At 39.1% G+C, this 20900-nt stretch overlaps 1 protein-coding gene across 4 annotated transcripts; it reads right to left on the bottom strand.

Annotated features, from left to right (window-relative positions):
• Positions 1–664: 664 nt before the first annotated feature.
• Positions 665–19926, bottom strand: tlcd4a (TLC domain containing 4a). 4 transcript variants are annotated; one of them, XM_023804637.2, is made up of 8 exons: positions 19654–19926; positions 14968–15030; positions 14362–14531; positions 12221–12310; positions 11633–11691; positions 11267–11361; positions 4806–4879; positions 665–4177 (listed from the first exon to the last, which is right to left on the bottom strand). In XM_023804637.2, the coding sequence occupies exons 3-8, from the start codon at positions 14514–14516 to the stop codon at positions 3862–3864; spliced, it is 789 nt and encodes a 262-aa protein (XP_023660405.2). In that variant the 5' UTR covers positions 14517–14531; positions 14968–15030; positions 19654–19926; the 3' UTR covers positions 665–3861. The 4 variants fall into 4 exon arrangements, with proteins under 4 accessions (XP_023660405.2, XP_023660406.2, XP_023660403.2 ...); XM_023804638.2 differs by lacking the exons at positions 14968–15030; positions 19654–19926 and adding an exon at positions 18786–19644; XM_023804636.2 differs by lacking the exon at positions 14968–15030 and having other exon boundaries at positions 666–4177.
• Between the last annotated feature and the right edge of the window lie 974 nt (positions 19927–20900).

The following is a 20900-nucleotide window of genomic DNA, read 5'->3' as shown; positions in this document are numbered from 1 at the left end:
GAGTGTGACTACAGCAGAACTGTACAGTTCAGTTCCTGCATTTCTCCCATTCATTTTTTAAGTCTTCTTAAAAGAGGGAAGCAGACAGAAATAATGTGTGAGGTGTGTTGTTCGTTCCCTACCTGACAGGGGCATTTATTCAGAGTCAGAGTAGTACTATGTGTGACAGCTAATTTAGAGCAGTGTTTCCCGGTCCAGTCCCCGGGGACCCACAGTAGGTACATGTTTTTGCTCCCTCTGAGCTCCCTGGCAGACAGTCCACATGGAGCAAAAACATGGATAGTCTGTGGGTCCCCAAGGACCGGATTGGCAAACACTGAATTAGAGTGTGGACATGTTCATTGTGCATCAATCAGGTACCTTTGATTGGTGGAAATTGAAAGGGGGTGGGGCATAGGAAGTGCCAGTCACTAATTTGTGCTGTGAATGGAAGTTAATTAAAGTGCACATGTTCATCTCTAGACTGCACTGTGAAGTAGTAGGTTATTGCCTGCTAATCTGGGAAGCAGATGATCACAGAGCTGGGTTTAGTGCTGTGTCACTGACAGGATTGGCACACAGGAATGAACAATCATAAATAAATGACCATTTATTTTATTCTTTTAATGAATGCGTTGCCTCATTCAGGTAAATGGATTACAAAATTTAAGACAAATATGACAAATTTAAAACTTTAATATGAAAACAAAACAAAGAATACAATATAATAATAGTAATAATAATAATAATAGCTTAATAAACAAAATATGTGAACATATAATTACACTGTAATTAACCACCTTCAGGTTTATATATTAATCACTGCATATTCAGAATAACTGTAAACAGAGACCGTTTGAGCATCATTCAAACAATTGCAGGCAAAATATATTTAGCAAAATAGTTTCTTGTACTTCATACACTGCATTATCAGATTAGTAGATTGATTCCTGAAATACTGGATGAAATATTTGATTTTAATATCAATCACTGGATAGCCAATAACCTTGCAATTATCAAGTGTGATAAAAAAACAAAGATTAATTCATTTGATCTCTATATAAAGATAATTGAACCCATACTTTAAAGCAGAAAAGATAAAGAGGACATACAATTTGCACATATACATTCATTTAATGAGTCTCGAACTATCTGTTCTACATTGTAATTACCCATCCTGGACAAAGCAAATGAAACAACATTCATTTTCAATTTAAACAGGTTTAATTAGAACATTACAAATGGCAATGTGCTTATATCAGAAAGACTTCATTGACAGAAGTGGCATGCATCTTACCTTTCAGTTCATAGTAGACCCAAAGTGCATGGCAAGGGTTTTGCAACAGGAGCAGACATAACACCAGTTATTTATCATATAAATAAACTTATTTGTAGAACAAATCAGCTGTAAATAATATTTTATATATATATATATATATAAAATATGATTTACAGCTGATATATAATTTTAAAGAATGTATAATATTCTGTTTTCTTAACAGAAAGCCCTAATGTAGGGTGCTAGATATCACTGATTTATTTATGACAATCTATGTGACGAACAATTCTTTTTAAGCATCACGTACGTGCTATGAATCACAGCAGTCAATTCTACAGAAAGATCATCACAGACCAGGCTTCTTAAATCCAGCGTCAATGGTGGATACATATTTAAAGCACATTCAAGTTTGGGCTTGGGCACTGCATATCAGTGGATTTGCTTTCGAGAGGTGATTAAGTACAACGCATAATACATACACCTATAACTATTACCCTTGTTGAAATTAAAAGGTATGCATCATTTTTAAAAAGTGGAATATCAAACATGTCCTTAGATTGTAGGGGATCCAAACAACATTCGTATATAATTCAAAGCTCTGCAAAAAACAAACAGATAAGAGAGCCTCAGTCTGAAAGGTACTGGCACAGCGCAGTAAGTGGCAGTGATAGTCCAGTGTCCATAGTATCAAACGATATAAGAAATGTGTAGAAAATTAAATAACAAAAAAATAAATAAGTTCTACATTCTATAACTCTTACAAAATACAACTTTTCATTGTGGGAGGGGAGACATTGCAGGTTATTGTTTAACAGCAATCAGAAACGATTTACCTATGTAAAGCATTAAGTGACAGGAACCTCTTAACCAAGCCAGTGTGCTGAAGAGCTTCAGACAAAAAAGTGGTCATTTTAATTCAGTCTGGTTTCATACTCACGTAGACATCATCATGCTATTTCTTTTCAGCAATACTTCACCTCAAAGGCTTCTGGTATAGTCCTAGAGGACACTGTGGTCTGCAATTAGCCCCCTCTAAGTACTGTATGCATACTCTTTGTACTCTTTAAAATCGATCTTTATATACAAAATGGTCTTTGGGCCAAGAACTACCAACATAACGAAAACTTCAGGTAACAGCCTGGCTACCTCAGTTAGTAGCACATGGGGCTTTTAATCTCAGGGTTGTGGGTTCAAGCCCCACATGGTAAGGGTACCTTATTGCACTAATGTTCATCCTATCCCTGATATCCTTCCCTGCAACTACAGCTTAAGAATTTCACTGTGTTCCTCGGAACACATGACAATTAAACTTGAAACTAATGTCCATTAAGACAAGAAATGCACAACAACCAAACGCAGCTTCTCTGCTCCATTAATTCACTGACATAAGAATTAATTACACACAATTTAAAAAAAGAATCATTTAGCCTTATCCACCTGCAATAATTTATGCAAGTTACTTAAATCTTAATTTGAAAAAAAAACATAATTTAAACTCAAATTACACAAATATTGGTATAATAGAACTGGATTAGGCATCAGTCAAATGCTTCATTACAATTATTAAAATAATTAAAATATTCTGTGACTGACATTGCAGAGCATGCACTTTTGAACAGAAATATCACCCGGTAGCCTACAACGTCTATCAGATTGGTTCAGTCCATTCCTTCCTTAAATTTAATGTCTTCCTTTTTATTCACTGACCTTAAATATATTTTCTACCTTTAAATTGAGAACATTTCTATTGACATAAAATATTGAACTGAAAAAAAACCAGCCAGCACGTAGAAATTCCATATTCAGTCATCTTATTAATTTCCGATATTTGAATCGCAACAGCTGTCCTGTGGCGTGAGACACAAATAGTATAAGTGCACTTTGTTCCTCGTTCTTGTAAAAAAAAAAAAAATCGGTTCATTCTCTCTGAGTAAAACATTTAGACATTGTCAGTCATGAGTTCTGGCACATAATCACAGTGACTCATGGAGAGTGAGCTACTGAGAATGGATCCCACGGATCTGCAATGGTTTCCTTTCGTTTTCTGTATCTTGGTATTATTGCACTTCTCTCAGCTATTCACTTTACTGGCACTGCGCGCTAGATGCAGCAATCACCAGAAATGGAGGAAAACTGCTTTTTAAATTATAAATAATTCAAGATAGGCAGGTGTGCTGCTTGCACCCCAGAGTAGCCAAGAATGTTTCCCGGCGGCCACCTGGACACCATTCCACTGCGAAAAAGAACAACATTTTCATGACATATAAATCCAGAAGCTGATATATTGACAGTTATATATACACAGCTGTCAGACTTTACGTTTTATCTAAAAATCAGCTCTTGTACTTTTGTTATTCCAGACAGGATTGGAACAAAGGGATGCAGCGCGAGTAACATTTCTGACGACTGTACACGGATAACTTGTGTTGAGCACTCGACGCAGGCAAAACCCACGCGTCATAGCCGAACAACGCGGTTATTTTTCGATGTCAGCGGAACAAAGTGTTCAGCTCGCTCAGAAATAAAATAAACAGCCTTGGGGACAATGTAAAGGAATAATATTCTTCCATGAGTGCTTAACTGTACATGCGTCTTTGACCTCTTCACTCTGTCTTGCCGTTTTCCTGTGTTCCACTCTTGCCTTGTCTGCTGGAGCGCAGCACTTTGTAACATCCCCGGGCAATCTTGTGCATCCACATGAGGTTCATGACATCCAGGCATATGCTGGAGCAGATCCAGGCACTGCGGCCACCCAGGGGGACCCTGTTGAAGGCGTCGGTGCCGTAGACAGAGTACATGCGGCTGTAGTAGAGCGGCATGACGGCGATCCTCACCAGGAAGAACACCACGGCCATCATCACCCCGTTCGCCATGTTGGGCTTGGAGGATTTGGGGTAACCTAACACTTCAAAGAACCAGCTGGAAAAGAGTGGCAACAATAATGCAACCTGGATAAATATTAAAAAATCACTGAATTTATGTTACGCAATCAGACATTATGGTATATTTAAATATAATATGTCAGCAATTTGGTGTGGCATGATGGTGCAGTGGCTGCCTCACAATTCTGGGACCAAGGTTTGAGTCTCCACAAGAGTTCCATGTGTGGTGTTTGCATGTCCTCCCTGTGTCATTGTGGAATCCCCCCACCAGTCCAAAAGCATACTGAGGTTAACTGGAGTAACCAATTTGCCTGAATGATATATGAGTGTGCCCCCATCCTGGGCTGTTCCCAGCCATACACCCTGAACCCCCCCTGCAACCCTGAATATGACAAACAGTTACAGAAGATGAATGGAACTCAGTAATCATTCTTAGTGTTAACGTTGACTGTACATTCTTGCTTAATCCCTTTACTAAACTTGTGTTATATTATAAATATATGCACCCTACTATACTATAGACTTTACTGTATTATTCTGTTCTGTGCATTCATCTATATCATGTATTCTACATAATAATTAGGCCTATTAATTATGTATTAGATTTGAAGGCATCCATGGCTTCCCCTATAAAATTGTTCAAGCACAGGCAACCAGTTACCTACCGCTGATTGACACAGGGAGTGGAGAACTCTGCAATCAGACGGAAGTTAGCGAAATAAGGCAACATTCCTTGACCCTGGAAGAACAAGGCAAAGAGAAATAATCAACTAGAAAAAGAATGTCAAAAAAGGCTGCCATTACATTTTTTGGAGATTCCACTTTTGGTCTCTGAATATCAAAATTATTGATTGAACAGTGTATTAAGGGGGGCGATGAATAGAGTGGCCTTAGCAAGACTAAAGAGTACTATTCTGATATAATAATCTCATTGATATGTACATATATATTGGGGTAAAATTAATATTTAATTCAATTGTAATCACTTAATACTTCTCTGCTCTTGAATAACTGATTGGTCTTAATCGCAGTGAATTAAAATTTATAAGACAGAAATAAACCATATTAGGATATAGAAATTCAATCAGCCTTCAGAACAAATGTAGATTTTTGTAACACACGGAAGGAAAATGCCATGCTTTACAACTGTTAACCAATCGGACATTCATATTGATATTATACGACTGTCCCGTTCTCCAAAACTCGCTGGCTTCTTTACAGACCACTAAGTACAGCACTAAATGAAGGGGCAGTGCTCCTCTCAGGCTAAATAACATGAAAAATTAGCGTAATAGAGGAAGAACTTCTCTTCATTGGATCCAGACTTTCTCCAATTTTCTTATGTTACCACCTGCATTAAATACTAATATTCTTCAAATCCACAGAACCTACTCCTCACTTTAACCTCACTCCATATGCTGTCCAAGGATTGTAAGATGGATGGATGGATGGACAGACAGACAGAAATTATTCACTTAATCTAACCTATGGCACAAATGATTACCTCATGAAGCAGAGTTAAAGTAGTCATTATGAAGCTTAAGGACCATCACTCAGAACATGATAAATGGACCAGTCAGACAACCGGCTGGTGCAGACTGTGCTAACTGGAGACGTCTGCGCAGAAGCTCTTCCACCACATACAAATAACCAATCAAATTATCCTGGCTGTAATTTCAACTGGAAATTAATTTTCAATAAATTACAATTATCTGCCTACAAATGGATATACAGACATACGAACGAAGAGGACTGTAAGTCCAAATTGTGTTCATTGGCCTCCCATTTCCTGTCCGCAACATCGTTTTTTTTTTTTTCTGCACGCCAATTCCGCCTAGTACGACATCTGCCCTCTACTCCCGCCGCACAGCAGCGTAGCGTGCGTACTCCCAGCATCCTAGTTCTTTGTATTTGCGTATACCCTTAAAATGATGTTGAATAACGACTTACGAACATTTCAAGTTACGAACGGCCGTTCGGAACGTATCTCATTCATAAGTAGAGGAGCGTCAATACCTGGATATGGATATATACATAAGAAATTTCAGTTTGAGTATGACGCTTACGGATACAAGGAGCTGCCCCAACCAGGAATTTAACCTTTGATTTTATTTTCTTTTTATGACCCTGTTTTTCCACACATTGTTAGCCCAACGATTACTTGATTGTTTTTTAAATCTGACATCTCCGTGAAACAGCTTATTTTTACAATTGTCAGTGCAGTCACAAAGAGTTTTATTAATCTGAGCATAATTACCAACCCAGACAAAGGTTAGTGATTGTTTGTAAACCCATTTGAGTACGGACTCTTTCAACTGTGTCGTTATTCCAATTTGAAGATGTTTGGTTTGTGGCATTAGGGATTACATAGCTGTTTTTTTTAATTTATTTGTTTGTTTTTGAGGCCTTAATTTGTTGACTTTAAGATATAATGTATAGACATGTGACACTTTTTATGGAAGTGGCAGTATTTCTTGCTACTTGCGGTCTTTGCTGAGGTCTGACGGCATTGTCTCAGTAGAAAGATGTAAAAAGTTTCAATAGAGATGTAAAAAGATTCTACCACAAGAGGGAGGCAAAACGCAACTGTTCCATTTAATTAACAATTACTCCGCAATCGCGATGTTTGCGGAAACACATAAACCATGACATTCCCGTGATTTTATTGATGAAGGCAGACTACAGGGCACAAGTCTACGAATAACTGCATAACCACTTTCAATACATATTTTTTATCTTCTCCTAAACTCTAAATCAATTTATTGCCCGCCTAAGAAAGTTATAAAATGAAAGAGGGGGGCTTTAAATTTATCACAATTTGGTCAGTAACACAACAAATTGTGAAAAAGTCACATTACTATATACCGTGCCTACTACTAAAAGCTGTCACAGTAAGTGAGTAAGCCCACAGCCAGGATAATAAATATGTCATTACTTACTTATAAATCCACTTATTCTCATTCTTCAACTTGATATAATACTACACTAAGTTTCAATTAAAAAAAAATTCACAAAGGTTAAAATTTAAAAAATGTGCATGTCTTTGGCTGTTTAAATTTATATTAATGTAAAGAAATATGTATATGTTTTAGATAAGTCAAATCACTTTGTCGTTTTACACACATGCAACGAAACTGAAAAAATAATCTATTTACAGTAATTACATAGATTTGTTTTTGTGTAACATCCAAAGCATAAATATACAAACTGATGCCCCTGGCCCAATAAAAGCATCAAGAGAGACATTAACTTAACAGCTAGGTTTTTAACTCAACATTTATTCATGATTAAGGAACATTTGCATTGACATTTTAGAACAAGTATTGCCTTTGAATAATAATACATAATTAGATGTGTATTTTAGAAATATTACAGGAGACATTGTATAAAATGGCATAATAAAATAAAAGTGGGGAGCAGTCTGTGTAATTTCTACTTCTAATAGCTGTTTACTTTAATTAAGGACTAAATTACTCCAAATCATTATGTCTAAGGCTAGGAAGCACTGTATGTTATGTGGACCTTCCATTCTTACACACAATATATAACAAATAGCAATGTCTGCTGAAATATCACACAAAGTATCAACAGCATCAAATGACTTAAATTACCTTCACATAAAAAAACTACCACCTTCAGCACATAACAATGCAAACGCATACAATTAACAGTCCCCAAAAGCTGGTAAAAATGCACTCATTAGCCATGCAGAATAAAGCCATCACTGCCCGGATTGAACGACTTCACCTTCTTGGTTTGTTCCCACCTTGAACATCACTCTCAAATTCGCAAATAATTTATTCATCCTTCCCTCATCATACATAATTCATAAAAAAAAACCATAACAAGGCACTCTAAATTTTAGACATGAAACACATTGATTAGATGATATTATGAAAGAGAAGCTTTAAGGTCCTATTTCAGCTGAAAGCCAAAGCAAATGAGCACATATACTGCTGTTATGGTGATGTTCAAAGTGGCTGAACCTATACAGAAAATGCACTTACCTGACAGATTGAAACCAAAAGTGAACAATGTGTACTTACTCAAGACAGACAATATCCGCCTGGCCCAAATTAAAACCAGAGGACATGAACTCAGCAATGCATGCTGGTACCTCTAAATACTGGTAAGTCCATACTGTCACTAGGCAATCTGCTTAGTGTAATGCAACAGCACTAACTGCAGACAAGACAGGAAAAGACTCCAGGGAGATCAGCTGAATCTGACCTCTTTGGCAGATTCATTTTTTTTTTTTGGCAGTTTTTGCATGTCAGAGTTTGCTGGCAAAGAGATATGGGTACTGGCTTTTTGGTAAGACGTGTTAGGTGACAGCAGAGCGGAGAGAAAGACGTCATTGGAAAAATAGGTGCGGATACAACTGATAGCAAAACGAGTGTGACACCAAACCAAAGAGCACACTTAACATGCAATAGGGCACTACCACGGCAAATCAAAGGATGCCGGTGCATTGTGAAGTGTGGGTTTGATTCCTCTGTGAGTGCGAGTGTGTGTGTGTGTGTGTGTGCGCGAGTGTGTGTGTGTGGAGCTTCCATCATGTCCTACTATGTCCAAACATACATGGTTCAGGTGGACTGATATACCTTTAAATTGTCCATAGCGTGAGTTTGAGTGTGTGGGTGTTTCTCAATATGGGTACTTGACTGTACTTGTGTTCTCGTGCACCCATTTTACATCATCTTCCACTGCCAAAGACCAGTTCCAATACTAAAAACAGAAGTACAGAGGATGGCAAACATCCCCAGATGTCGTGCTTGCCCCGCCCCAAATATCAAGGATACATTAGTTGCATCATCACCTAATCCCATGATTCATTGCATCTCAAGTTTGTTTTCGGGGGGAGGCAATTTAGAAAGAACGAGCTCGTCGAGACCACAAGTACGATCTTTGTGTTCTTGGTATCAAGAAACACTCTGTCTTTTGATGTCCTGCCTTACAACATTCACCTATGCTACTTGAGATAAGCTCCAGAAATGTAAAGTATTAAATAAGGCAAAATAGATGGAATTACCGGTATTTGATATATTGTATGTAAAAAAATTGATTTATAATCAAGGCATAGTGTATGTTGAATTAATGTAAATATATAAGGTAAATGATCAAGAAAGTGATGTATGTTAAATTGTTGCTGAGCTCAGGTAAACTGTCTTGTTTCTTTTTCCCCTCAAAAAATGTGAAGAAAATGTAATTATTTTGATTCACGACATTAACCATGACCAGCAACTAACAGCAGTTAATGACTGCTAAAGAGTTACCTGGTCAAAATGGCATTACGTTCAAAATGATTATGTATAAGCTTGTATATATAAAGTTATTCTTTAAGTAACTGCTAAACATCACAATTCCATAGCTTCTACAAAAACAATAAAACATAATAAATTTTGGGAATTGTTCAGTTTGTATATAGTTTCTATATACTGTGCTTCTAAGTAATCCATCCTTCCACCTCTTAACTGCTTATCCTAATCAGTGGGGGGAATCTATCACAGCATATTCTAGGAAGTGATAAATAAATCAATCATACTGCGCATCAGTATTTCTCAAACCAGTCTTCGGGAACCCCTAAAGCAGGGCTCTTCAAATCTGGTCCTTGATTCCAAATTCAGGCCTTGTTTCCAGTTGTCCCAGGTAGTTAGTTTAATAATTGCTGATTCTGATTGGCCAAAGAGGCTTCACACCTGGCTCACAGGTATAGGAAGGATGGAAAACCAGCAGTGCTCAGACCTTGAGGACTGTGATTTTAATAGCTCTGCCCTAGACAGTAGGGAGCAAGGACCGGCTTCAGAAGCACTGCTCCACATGTTCCATGTTACTGTTTGTATCTAAATCACCAAAGTTCTATTATTAACAAGAAGAATTAGGAATCTGTTCCCTTTGTGTTTGTGGATGTCCTGCTTACGTGGTTACATGGGTGTGAGATAAAGGCTGGAGCTGAAAGCCAATTGCACGAAAGCGTAAGTGATTAAGGCATGCATGCGCGGAGGGCAGCGGGGGCATGCAGGCAGCGTGGCGGGGCGTGGCGGGGCGGGGCGGGGCGTGGAGTGGTGGGGCTCAGCACAGCTCAGCACAAAGGGGCAATGGCACAGAACCAGGGCAGACTCCTGCCGCTCCCACAGCTGAGCGCTCCATGCAAAAACATCCCCATCATCAACATCATCATCATGGCGAGCTGGTGGCCCGCACAGGTACAGACACGCGACACCAAGAGTGAACAGCGGGGTCCTTCGTGTGATTCCCATTTAAAAAAAATTGCGGTTGCTGTTATTTGTTAATTTTTCACAATTCATTTAAAATTGATCACTCATTTAGCTGCCTACAATCAATGAATTCCCATTATTAATTCCAGGACCGAAATGCTGGCTTGTTAAGACTGACGTGCCAACTCCACTGTGCCATCGCGCTGGTGTCACTTCCAGTCCTGGCCTGGTGTAACACCACATTTTACACCTGTTACTACAGCAAAATTTAGGTTGGCAAAGTGAGTATACAGCCTGTTCATGTGAATAAAATTCAGCCATATTTCAAATATAGCTGTGTGGCAATGTGTGAGATACAAAGTCCCTTGAGTTATTTATTTATTTTGTAAAAACACTATTTAGTGAGTATTTTCAACTAAAACACCCTGATTGTCACAGCTACCTCCCTCCTGAAACAATGTCCTCAAAGATGTGAAAATAATTAATCTCCTGAAAGTTGCTTTGACAGGTACAGCCTCCAAAATAAATCCAAGTTTCCTCATTTTATCTGCATTTAATGGGGAAGGACTTGTTAAAATTTGAACGGACAAGGTCAGAACTCCAAGTGATACTAAGCTGACTTCCACGAACATCTCTAGAATAGTCCATCAACGCCATACACAGTTCAGCTTGTTATTCCGATGACACAGTCACAATCCATCACACCATTGATTCTGACCTCAGTCATGTTCCAGCAGATCCCATTTATCGTCTGACTGAGATCGCAGATAACCAGGAAGCAAAATAACCTGACTGAAAGCCTAATTCAAAGTCCTCCTTCTTAACACAACGTCGGACAGCTGTTCACCCTTGGTCTCCTTTTTCCCATCTTGCCTGCATGTTCTGCTATCGGACAATAGGGAACTCACCAGTACATAGTAGTAAGCGTACAATGCCGCCAAATGATGGATTACAAAAAGCTTGTCCCCTATAGCCTTCCAGTAGTAAAATATGAGCAGAAGATCTGCAAGAGAAACAAAACCGAAGAAAAGATATAAATAAGTTACAATTGCCAGGTTGTTTTAAGGTATATTCAACATTTAAGGTATATTTAAGGTATATTCAACATTTAATGTATATTTAAGGTATATTCAACACTTTGGTAAATGCAACCTCTCTCTGCTAATTATTTCTGCAAGGCCACACATCTTACAACAATGGACAAGATGGTTGCAAATGCACAGCTCATACCTACAGCCAAGACAATAAAAGGGAACCAAACGGGTATTCCTTACCAGACACGAGGTAGCCGGCTGTAATCGCCACATTAATTTTCACCATTGTAGGGTCTCCCCTGCCATAGCAAAACATAACATGAGATGAAAAATGCAGACATTGTTCTAATGTGGTAAGGCAGCAGGAATCATTTTTGGACAGGGTGACCACTAGAGGTGTAACAGTACAGTTATGTGTCATGGTTTTTGGACTGCAGTAATGATACAGTTTAGGTATTTTTTATATTTAAGAAGAAAATAACACATAAGTCTTAAATTAAACAACAGACTCTTTATTTTGCCATATAACAAATCTCCATTCAGAAAAAAGGCAGCATAACTAATTAGGCCTAGTTTATGTTTTTACTGTATGAAATCAAGGAAAGAAAGACATTAAAATTAAAAGTGCATCTTAATTTTGATCATTTGTAGGTGTTCTGAACAGTGTACCAAGTACATACAATACCTGTACAAGCAATACTGAATTAATATTTGGAAGGACAATTTTGGAATACTATTTTTTACTCATAATAGCGTTACATCCCTAGTGGACACCAAACAGACATAGTAGATGAATTATATCTAAGAATCATTACTTATACGCCTTACCAGACCGGGTCCTGGTTGACGGCGTCGTCAAAGAGCAGGATATAGAGGCAGAAGAGTCCCACCACAAGGGCGTGGAATGTGGAGACAGTCCTGCAAAAACCAGACAATGGACACGAACGGACAGATACACATTGATGCGCGTCGGTAACTGCCGTAGTTGCGATGACCAGCAGACACACGCAGGCTAATATATTAGATTAATCCATGCCGGTGGTTAATGGTTCATTTTCCACTGCAACCTAGCTGACGTCCGCTCCCCTAACGCAAAGAAGAGCACTAGGTAGCAGCTCGATGGATCGGCCGCTTTACTGATACCGATCACCAGCATTGCGCTTTCTTTGGCATGACTAGTAAACATCGGTGTTTACAGAAGGGATAACACGAACATGACAGTCCAGTATGTTCATTAATGAGCATCACCCCCCCACACACAACCCGCTCGGCAAATGTCATCGTCAGGACCCTCCACTCCCCACAACTACGTCCACTTCTTTTTTTGATTTTGAAATTCTATCTTGACGTCGGTGGCCTGAATGCTTATAGCACACATTTCTGCATGCGCAGACCGGTTCGGTTTGAATGAAAGTAGAAGAAAAGGTGAGGGACAGTTTCTATAAAATGAAAAGGAAAAATGAAAGAGAATGCGTATCCTCTATTAACTATCGAAAACAAATACGAGAAAGACGCCAAAAATGTAAGTTTCATCGCCATCACCACCAACACCTTAGCAGCCTTTAGGGGGCGGCGGGGGGAGCGGGAAGTGTGCCGAGGAGGGGGCAGCAGTGGTTAATGTGTCGATGCTTAAGTATAAATCAACCTTAAGTGGAGGTAATCTGCACAACATTGCTAGGGCATGAAAACTCTCTCACACAAAGACCCCCTCTCACACAGTGTAGGAGTGTTATCAGTCACTAACGCTGGGAGGTCTGCGGCAACATTGATAGCCACTGATTTGTTTATTCCAGCAGAAAGTTCACAAAATTGTGCTGCTCATGTTTTTATTGTTGATAAGATTCTCTTGAACTTTAGCCAACAAACTACTTTGCTGAACAAATTTTTATCTCGTTATATAACCAAGAAATACTGTTGCTCATGTTTGCTCGGAGTGTCAGAATGTAATGTTTTATTTTTTAGCTCGCTATCAACATTCACTGCATGTATTCCCATCACATTTTGACTTAAAACTGAATTGAAATTCACTCATTTCCTGTTTCTAATCACCGAATTCCCATGACCTCTTGGTGCTACATGCACTACTTTGGAATAATAAGGTAAATAGCAGTCCAGACAATGTAAAAATGTTGTGATCCACATTCCAGGGAATTAAATTAAATGTTACTCTTACTAACCCTTGAAAACCAAATAAGACTGGTGTTGCTTTTCCTCATACATGCAGGGAGGCATATACAATTAGTCCATTTCTGGTTTCGGCCTGTCGCTCTTAAAGCTACTGTGAACAGTAGAGAAATCAACATTATTGAGCAATATTGAAATTGTTCCATACACACTACGGGACAGTTGGAGACACCAATTGTCCCAGGAGGAGGAAAACCATAAAAGTACAGGGGGAAAAACTCAAGCTCCAAGAGCTGTATCCCAGCCCTGAAGGTATAAGGGCTATAACCCTAACCCAAACCTAACCCTAACCCAACCCTAACCCTACTGAGCCACCTTCCTCTGCCAAAGACTCTGACACCAGCCAGCTGTGAGGACAAAACCCACTCTCTCTCATCTCTAACCGACCAGCTCCATCTGTACCCCACCATATATGTTGCTTAGTAACATACATTACCTACATTTTGCAGCATATTGCTAATTTGGACCATAATGTCAAGGTTTAATTACGTTTTTTTGTGAAGCTTGCATTCAGAGAGTAGCATCAGTACGGACAGCTTCTTGGGGTTAGGGCCTTGTTTAGCGCTCCAAAAATAATACAATTATTCTCCTTCCATGGCATTCAGGACATAAGCACAAATCACTGAATTAGCTGAATTAGGTGGGAGTTGAACCCCAGGCCTCCTGCACGACAGGCAAAAATTCTACCACTAAACCGCCAATAAACACATACACAGCACTTACTTTATACTGCTAATTAATTGTGCTGTGGGTCTGTTACTGTAGAACTATGCAGAAGGTCCTACCTGGAGTTCCACTCAATCTTCTGCTTAGGCGTGAGCCTGAGGAAGCCAGCAGTAATGCGAGGGGACATCCAGGGGCTGACACTGTGAAAGAGCCACTGGAAGGTGAAGAAGCTGGCCGTGGATATGGCGAGGATAAGCTGGCTGAAAGGATCCATCGCAGCCCGCGCACGCTTGGACAGAGAAGGAGAGACGGATGCAGAAACGATGGGCATGTTAAACAAGGGCGAACCATTGGCATGGCTAAACAAAACACTTCTGCAGAAAACACCACACTGCAAATTAAGTGCTTTTCAATGCATTTTCAATGTAATAATGTCAAAAAATGATTAAAAAAAATCACTGACTACAGTAGCTAAATCATCCGATAAAAAGACATATCAGACGCTCATAGGTTTTACCAAAACAAGGAGGTATGTAATTTCAGCATAAAAGGCATGGATTTCAGATTACACCACAATCTATTACAGGGGTTTAAGAATCAAGTTTCTCTGAAAAAGTTTAATGTTTATTATAAAACTTTCTACACTAATCTTGATGATTTCTCCACAATATTTTAAATACAAATTTAACTACAAAACCAGTCTTTGGATATAGGATTAACCAAACCTTTATTGTGGGAGGTCATACCCAGTTTTGATTTTGTGCAGCCTGGATGTCTATCTCAAGTTCCTGTTTGAGAAACAGAAATTTTACAGCTACACTGATTTCAAAATGCTACAAAAATATGTTAATGGATGATCCACATGCAACAGTATATACTCTATTACTGTTCAAATGATAGCCCTGTATTTATCACAAGAATGTTTTCAATCATCCATTATAGTGTGGAATTATCTAGTTATGGTGATCTGCAGCCACATCCTGTTTATAATGAACAGACAGTTACTGATGTAAACATGACATATCAGGGGTGGGCAATCTTATCCGCAAAGGGCCAGTGTGTATGCGGGGTTTTGGGATAAACTTTAGCTCACGTGTGAGGACTCTTCAGCCAATCAGTCCTCTAATTAGTAATCTAATTAGGGAGCTGCAGCAAAAACCTGCATACCCAATGGCCCTTTCTGCATACGATTGCCCACCCATGCTTTATACTAATGGCTCAGTGGTTGGTGGCCCAGGAGGATTGCATTTTACATTAAAGGCCGTGAAGCAGTAAAGGCTGTTGTTGTGTGCATCTTAAGAGGTCTGCACTCTACACTTACATTGATTTTGTAGACATTTTTATCCAAAGCAACATACAATTGAGAAACCAGGATCAAACGGTCCCTGGAACAACCGGATGTTAAAGGTAATGTTCAGGAGCCCATCGATAAAACCACTCCACTGACCATGGGATTTGAGCCTATGACCTTCTGATTATAGGCCCAGCATCCATACCCTCAGAGCCTCCCCCCCCTAACTGACATGCTACTTCTGTGCTCAGCTGTTCCAGTTCCAGCCCCACATCCACCCTTCATAACTGCTCATTCAATACAGGGTCACAGTGAGCCTGAAGCCTATCCTAGGAAAGCCGGGACACACACTGCACAGCATGCCCATCCATGACTGGCCTAAACAAAACAAAACCACATCCAGCCCTTCACAAAGAATCCGACATCCCCCACTTCAATCGATAGGCCTGCATTTAATCCTGTCACAGTATAAAGAGGAAGGCAGCTCTTCCCAGCAGATCCAGTCAGCCCCACCAATCACCTTGGCACTGGCCGTCCAGATCACCTTCACAGTAAGTTCCATATCAATATGTTCCCCACTGAAGCTTTGCAGCTTTACTCAAGACTGCAAACAGTCTGAATGAGAGCTTCAACATTCTAAGAAATCAATGCTTTACTCAATTTCTACACATTGTTTATTGATGTTACACATGAAGACCTGGCTTACAATCTCCGATCTAGTTCATCCCAAAGGTGCTCTGTGCGGGCTAGTGAAGTGTTTCAACCCCAAACTCACCCAACCATGTTTTTATGGACCTTGCTTTGTGCACTGGGGCACAGTCATGCTGGAACAGAAAAGGGCCTTCCCCAAACTGTTCCCACAAAGTTGGAAGCATAGAATTCTTGGTATGCATATCAGGCCAGGTGTCCCAATACTTCTGTCCATATAGTGTGTTTATAAAGCAGAAAAAATTACCCAAAATAAAATATAGTTATGACATACCAATAAAGTCTGTGAAATAAGTTGGTAGTGTTGCCACGGGTTTAGCCAACAGACACAAAGCACTGCAGACAAATCATTTGCTTTTAATCAATGTCATCTCTAAGGAATCCCAAAGGGTTCCACTGACCAGCTCTTTTTCGCTTTTCTCCTCCTCACTCATTTTCTCACAAGGTCTATAACTGCACTCTCAGAAAAAAGGGTAAAAATTTATGGGGCTGTACCTTTGTAACTGTACCTTTGAGGGAACAGAAATGGACTGAGGAACATCCCAAAGGCACTAACAGCATTAATGTACCATCAATGGTACAGAAACGTTTCTCAGGGTCCATTTCTGTACCTTAAAAGGTACCATTACCTAGAGCTATGGGTACAATTGGCAGACCCTTGAGAGTACAGCCCCAGTCACAAGCAAAGGTACAAATTTTTACCCTTTTTTCTAAGAGTTTGAGTCCAACAGCCAAGGACAAAACTGATTATAATTGGCTCAGAGAGTGCATGCAGAGCTCATGTAAAAGGCAAACTTTGCACAGATTAGTAAATATGTACTAGATAATCCTGAAAAGGAACGGTCATTCAAATTGCAAAGCTTGCTATGTTTCGTTTCTAAAAATATTTTAGAAAAACTTATTGATGATCTCTGCTTGGTGAATTTTATCACCAAGATTTCAAAATACTAAACCTGTATTGCAAAACAGAATATTCTGAACATATCATAAAAATACCATATACCAGTATAATGTTCAGATGGTGAGACATGAAAAATTAGATACTTTCCAAGCCTCATCTTAACCCAGCTTCTGTTATCGGGCAACCAAGGAGGGTAGGGTCAAATGTTTAATATCATAGATTAGGTGAATTATTCTTATTGATATCTCAGAAATATCTCATGACATGACCTCAGCATGATATTTCACTAAGTTACCACAATGTCAGCAATATAGAAGGAACTGTTTACCATAAAGAAACAGGAAGACTTATCAGCTCATCAATGGTATGCTAGTTGCAAACTTGACTTCCAGTCTTTTACAAAAAAAGCAGAATGCACAACTGATTGCACTGTCCTATAAATGACATCTATAAATGTTAAGGCCGTAGATTTGGGTACGGACAGTAGGAAAATGTCCCTACCAATATCATGGAAGTACTATGTGTGTTTAGGGGGGCAGGGGGGTTGAGGCTGATTTAGTCCCTACCAATGGTGAAAACAAACCCTTTGCCCTTGATAAATGTCCCACAGAAGTTTACATTTTAGGACCATTATTTTACATATATTTTGGAAACTATTCTGAAGCAGTCTTTTTCCATTTAAAGTACAAATGTAAGAGAATACAGTGCACACCTTCTATGTGAGTTTGCCAAAGAATTGATGTATCATTGTTCAAGCTAATGCTAAAATCATATTAATGGAAAACAGGATCATGTACATAAGAAAGAGAAAAGCCCTCTGCTACTTTTTACTGCATTTCATTACTGATGCAAAACATCCCTCTATTTTCCCTCAGACCTCATCCAGAACAGGTTCTCAGTGCAAACACAGGACAGGCAGGGGACACCGTGAGTGAGACACGCACTGAAGGCAATTTAGAGACACCAATTCAAATAACATATTCATGGACAGCTGAGGAAACCCAGACATAAGTTGCACAAACGACACGCATGCAGCAGAAACTAGGAGCAGAAGATTAACCTAGATGTGTAGTCCCACAGTGCTACCAACTGAACCTCTAGACCTAAACTTTCACATTACAAATTACAAATTAATTACAAATTACCATTTGCAAAAACAAGTAAGACAACAGAAAAGCAAATGTCCATTTCTTGTTGCTTTTGAGATGATCCACCAATGTTAGGCTTTCTCATCATATGTTACAGTATCGGGAGCCAAAATTCTCAGTCCTCATGTAATCCAACAAAAAAGTATCTTGTGGGCGTAGTGAGTTTTGGAAATTTGGTCTTCAGTTGATGTATGTCACTGATCCCGTAAGAAAGACCCTAAATCAGAAATTGTTAAACAAATTTCATTGAGCTTAAGGTTTGCAGTCATCTGACTACCGATATTAAAGGGCATCTGCTCACATGTCCGCAATAACAAAAACAAAACTGTGCAGGATGTGTAGCTGTAAACAACGGGCTAAGGTTTTATCGGTGCAGGATGATAGCTTGGTTTGAAATTGTTAAATTCCATGATAACAAAACATATACACAGGGCTAGCGAATGTTTACAGCTTAATTATGTGAATGTATATCAATACTGAACTGCAAGCGCTTACCGAATGGTTACATAAGCGAAATATCAACACTGATGGTCAAAGCAGGAAGAACTGTAAGTTCGTTTCGGTGGCTACATGCTCTAATTAAAAGCACGATGTCTATGAGTAATTGCACGGCTCTCAGGCGGTATCGGATTTTCTGTTGGCAGGGACACAAACGCCCAAACCACAAATTGAAGCAAGGTCATTGATTATGATTCATGGGAAACCCACTAATAGTAGCGTTTGGACCATGGTATAACAATTAGATCATAAAAGAAAAAGATTAACATTATAACATAGCCCGACCGAAGTATAGTTTTAGTATAATGATGAACTTTGAAGAATGTAAATATTGCCACAGATTTGGATGAGAGCGGATAGACATTTCAAAATAAGTACGATTATATTTCAGAACATGTATGTACACACTTTAAATATCAATAAGCAGCAACGGTTCAGAAGGACAGTTATTTTTCTGTACATACTGCTAAGAAATTAAGGGGTATTCAGAGGTAGCATTGGTCTTCGGCAAATGGGACCGAATCAGAGGCGGCGTTTTGACAGCGATAATGAAAGTAACTCGGGAAATCCGACCACGTATCACTCAATCTGGACATGAACAAAAGCCATTTCGGATACTGCGACCTCCACGTACAACACCGGGATTTTTAATCACTCAACGTGAGACCTGAGATGAAAAGTAATCTGTCAGGTCAAAACGATGGCACGGTTACATTACATACAGTATATGTGCAAGAGCCGTGCTGATAAACGTAACGGTAGGCTGCACTGGCAGGCCGGCTCACGCCGCATTGCATAAATACGCAAAATTTGTATTTCTATTTCCATACGAGTTACACATAGAAATGAATGAAATCATCCTTACCTTGTGTCTCTCATTAAGCAGAAAATTATCGCTCAACCGGTTTATTCGCCATTATATTGCAATATAAGGGCTGTTAGATCTAGGTTTAGTCATCACTGGAAAAAAAATATGTATTTTCGATAACCATTTTTGGAAAATAACAGACATTTATACATGACACGATTGCATTTTACATTTCGATGCCTGACATTTCGTGCACGGCGGGTATGTTGAACGCTGAAAGTGATGCGCTGTTAAAACTGATGCTCGGTTATGGCAGGGTTACTGCAGGGCAAGGCGCTTCTCCAATGAGAATCACATTTCATTTCAAGTCTTAAAGAGACATTATCTTGAATCGAAAGCCAGAGCACCGATTAATTAACATTAACCAGCACTTACACGTACGTCGTACTCGCAAATCACTCATTATTATTTTTTACTTAAATATCACCCATCTGTAGGTGGTATCGAAGACTACCACGGACGGCATATAGAGCTGAATTCCAGTTGTTCCAAATAAAATTAGAGTAATTGGGCACAAAAGATCAAATTAGGAGTGACTGATGAAAAATCTTACTGCATGGTGGCATGTTTTGAATCATTAAAGATTCTTTGACGAGCTTTTTGTTTATATATTTTATCTATTTAAAATGTTTTGAAAATGAATGGGTGGGTGGATATGGATGTTTATGCATGTAATTTGGGCTGTCAAACCACCTGACGTTTTAAACCTGAGAATTATACAGTAAAATATATACATATAAAATGTATCTATACTGTGTTATACACGCCGGTAATGAAAGGTATCAGTAAGTCAGTCTTTAAACATATGATCGTTTTGAATGGTACAGCATTTGCGTATAGGTCTTTTTTAGTTTACCTGACCAAATAATAATATTACATATAATTGCCAACAATAACGTGGAGTACATTATTTGGTTCCTCTTCAATTCAGTTGAATTCAATTAATTTTTATATAGCGCCTTTCACAGCAGACTCGCCCCAAGACGCTTTACATGGATGTGTTGTGACAGGCTGCATTCCAACATTATTAAAATCAAATAATACAAAAACGAGGGAAAGGAAAGACAAAGAATTTTTTTAAAAGAAAGATAGATGACAAGCAGGGACGGATTATGGGTTGTGTGGGCCCCTGGGCAAAACGTTCGCGAGGGCCCCCAGCACCACCAGCACCACCACCACCACAACCACCACAATTCAAGGGCTCTTGGCAGCCAAACGCCCTCCCTCCATGTTTCCATCAGAGG

Source organism: Paramormyrops kingsleyae, chromosome 15 (genome assembly GCF_048594095.1).
Source record: "Paramormyrops kingsleyae isolate MSU_618 chromosome 15, PKINGS_0.4, whole genome shotgun sequence".
Lineage (NCBI taxonomy): Eukaryota > Metazoa > Chordata > Actinopteri > Osteoglossiformes > Mormyridae > Paramormyrops > Paramormyrops kingsleyae.
Note: the sequence above shows the minus strand (reverse complement) of the source record. Positions and strands in the feature narration are given on the sequence as shown.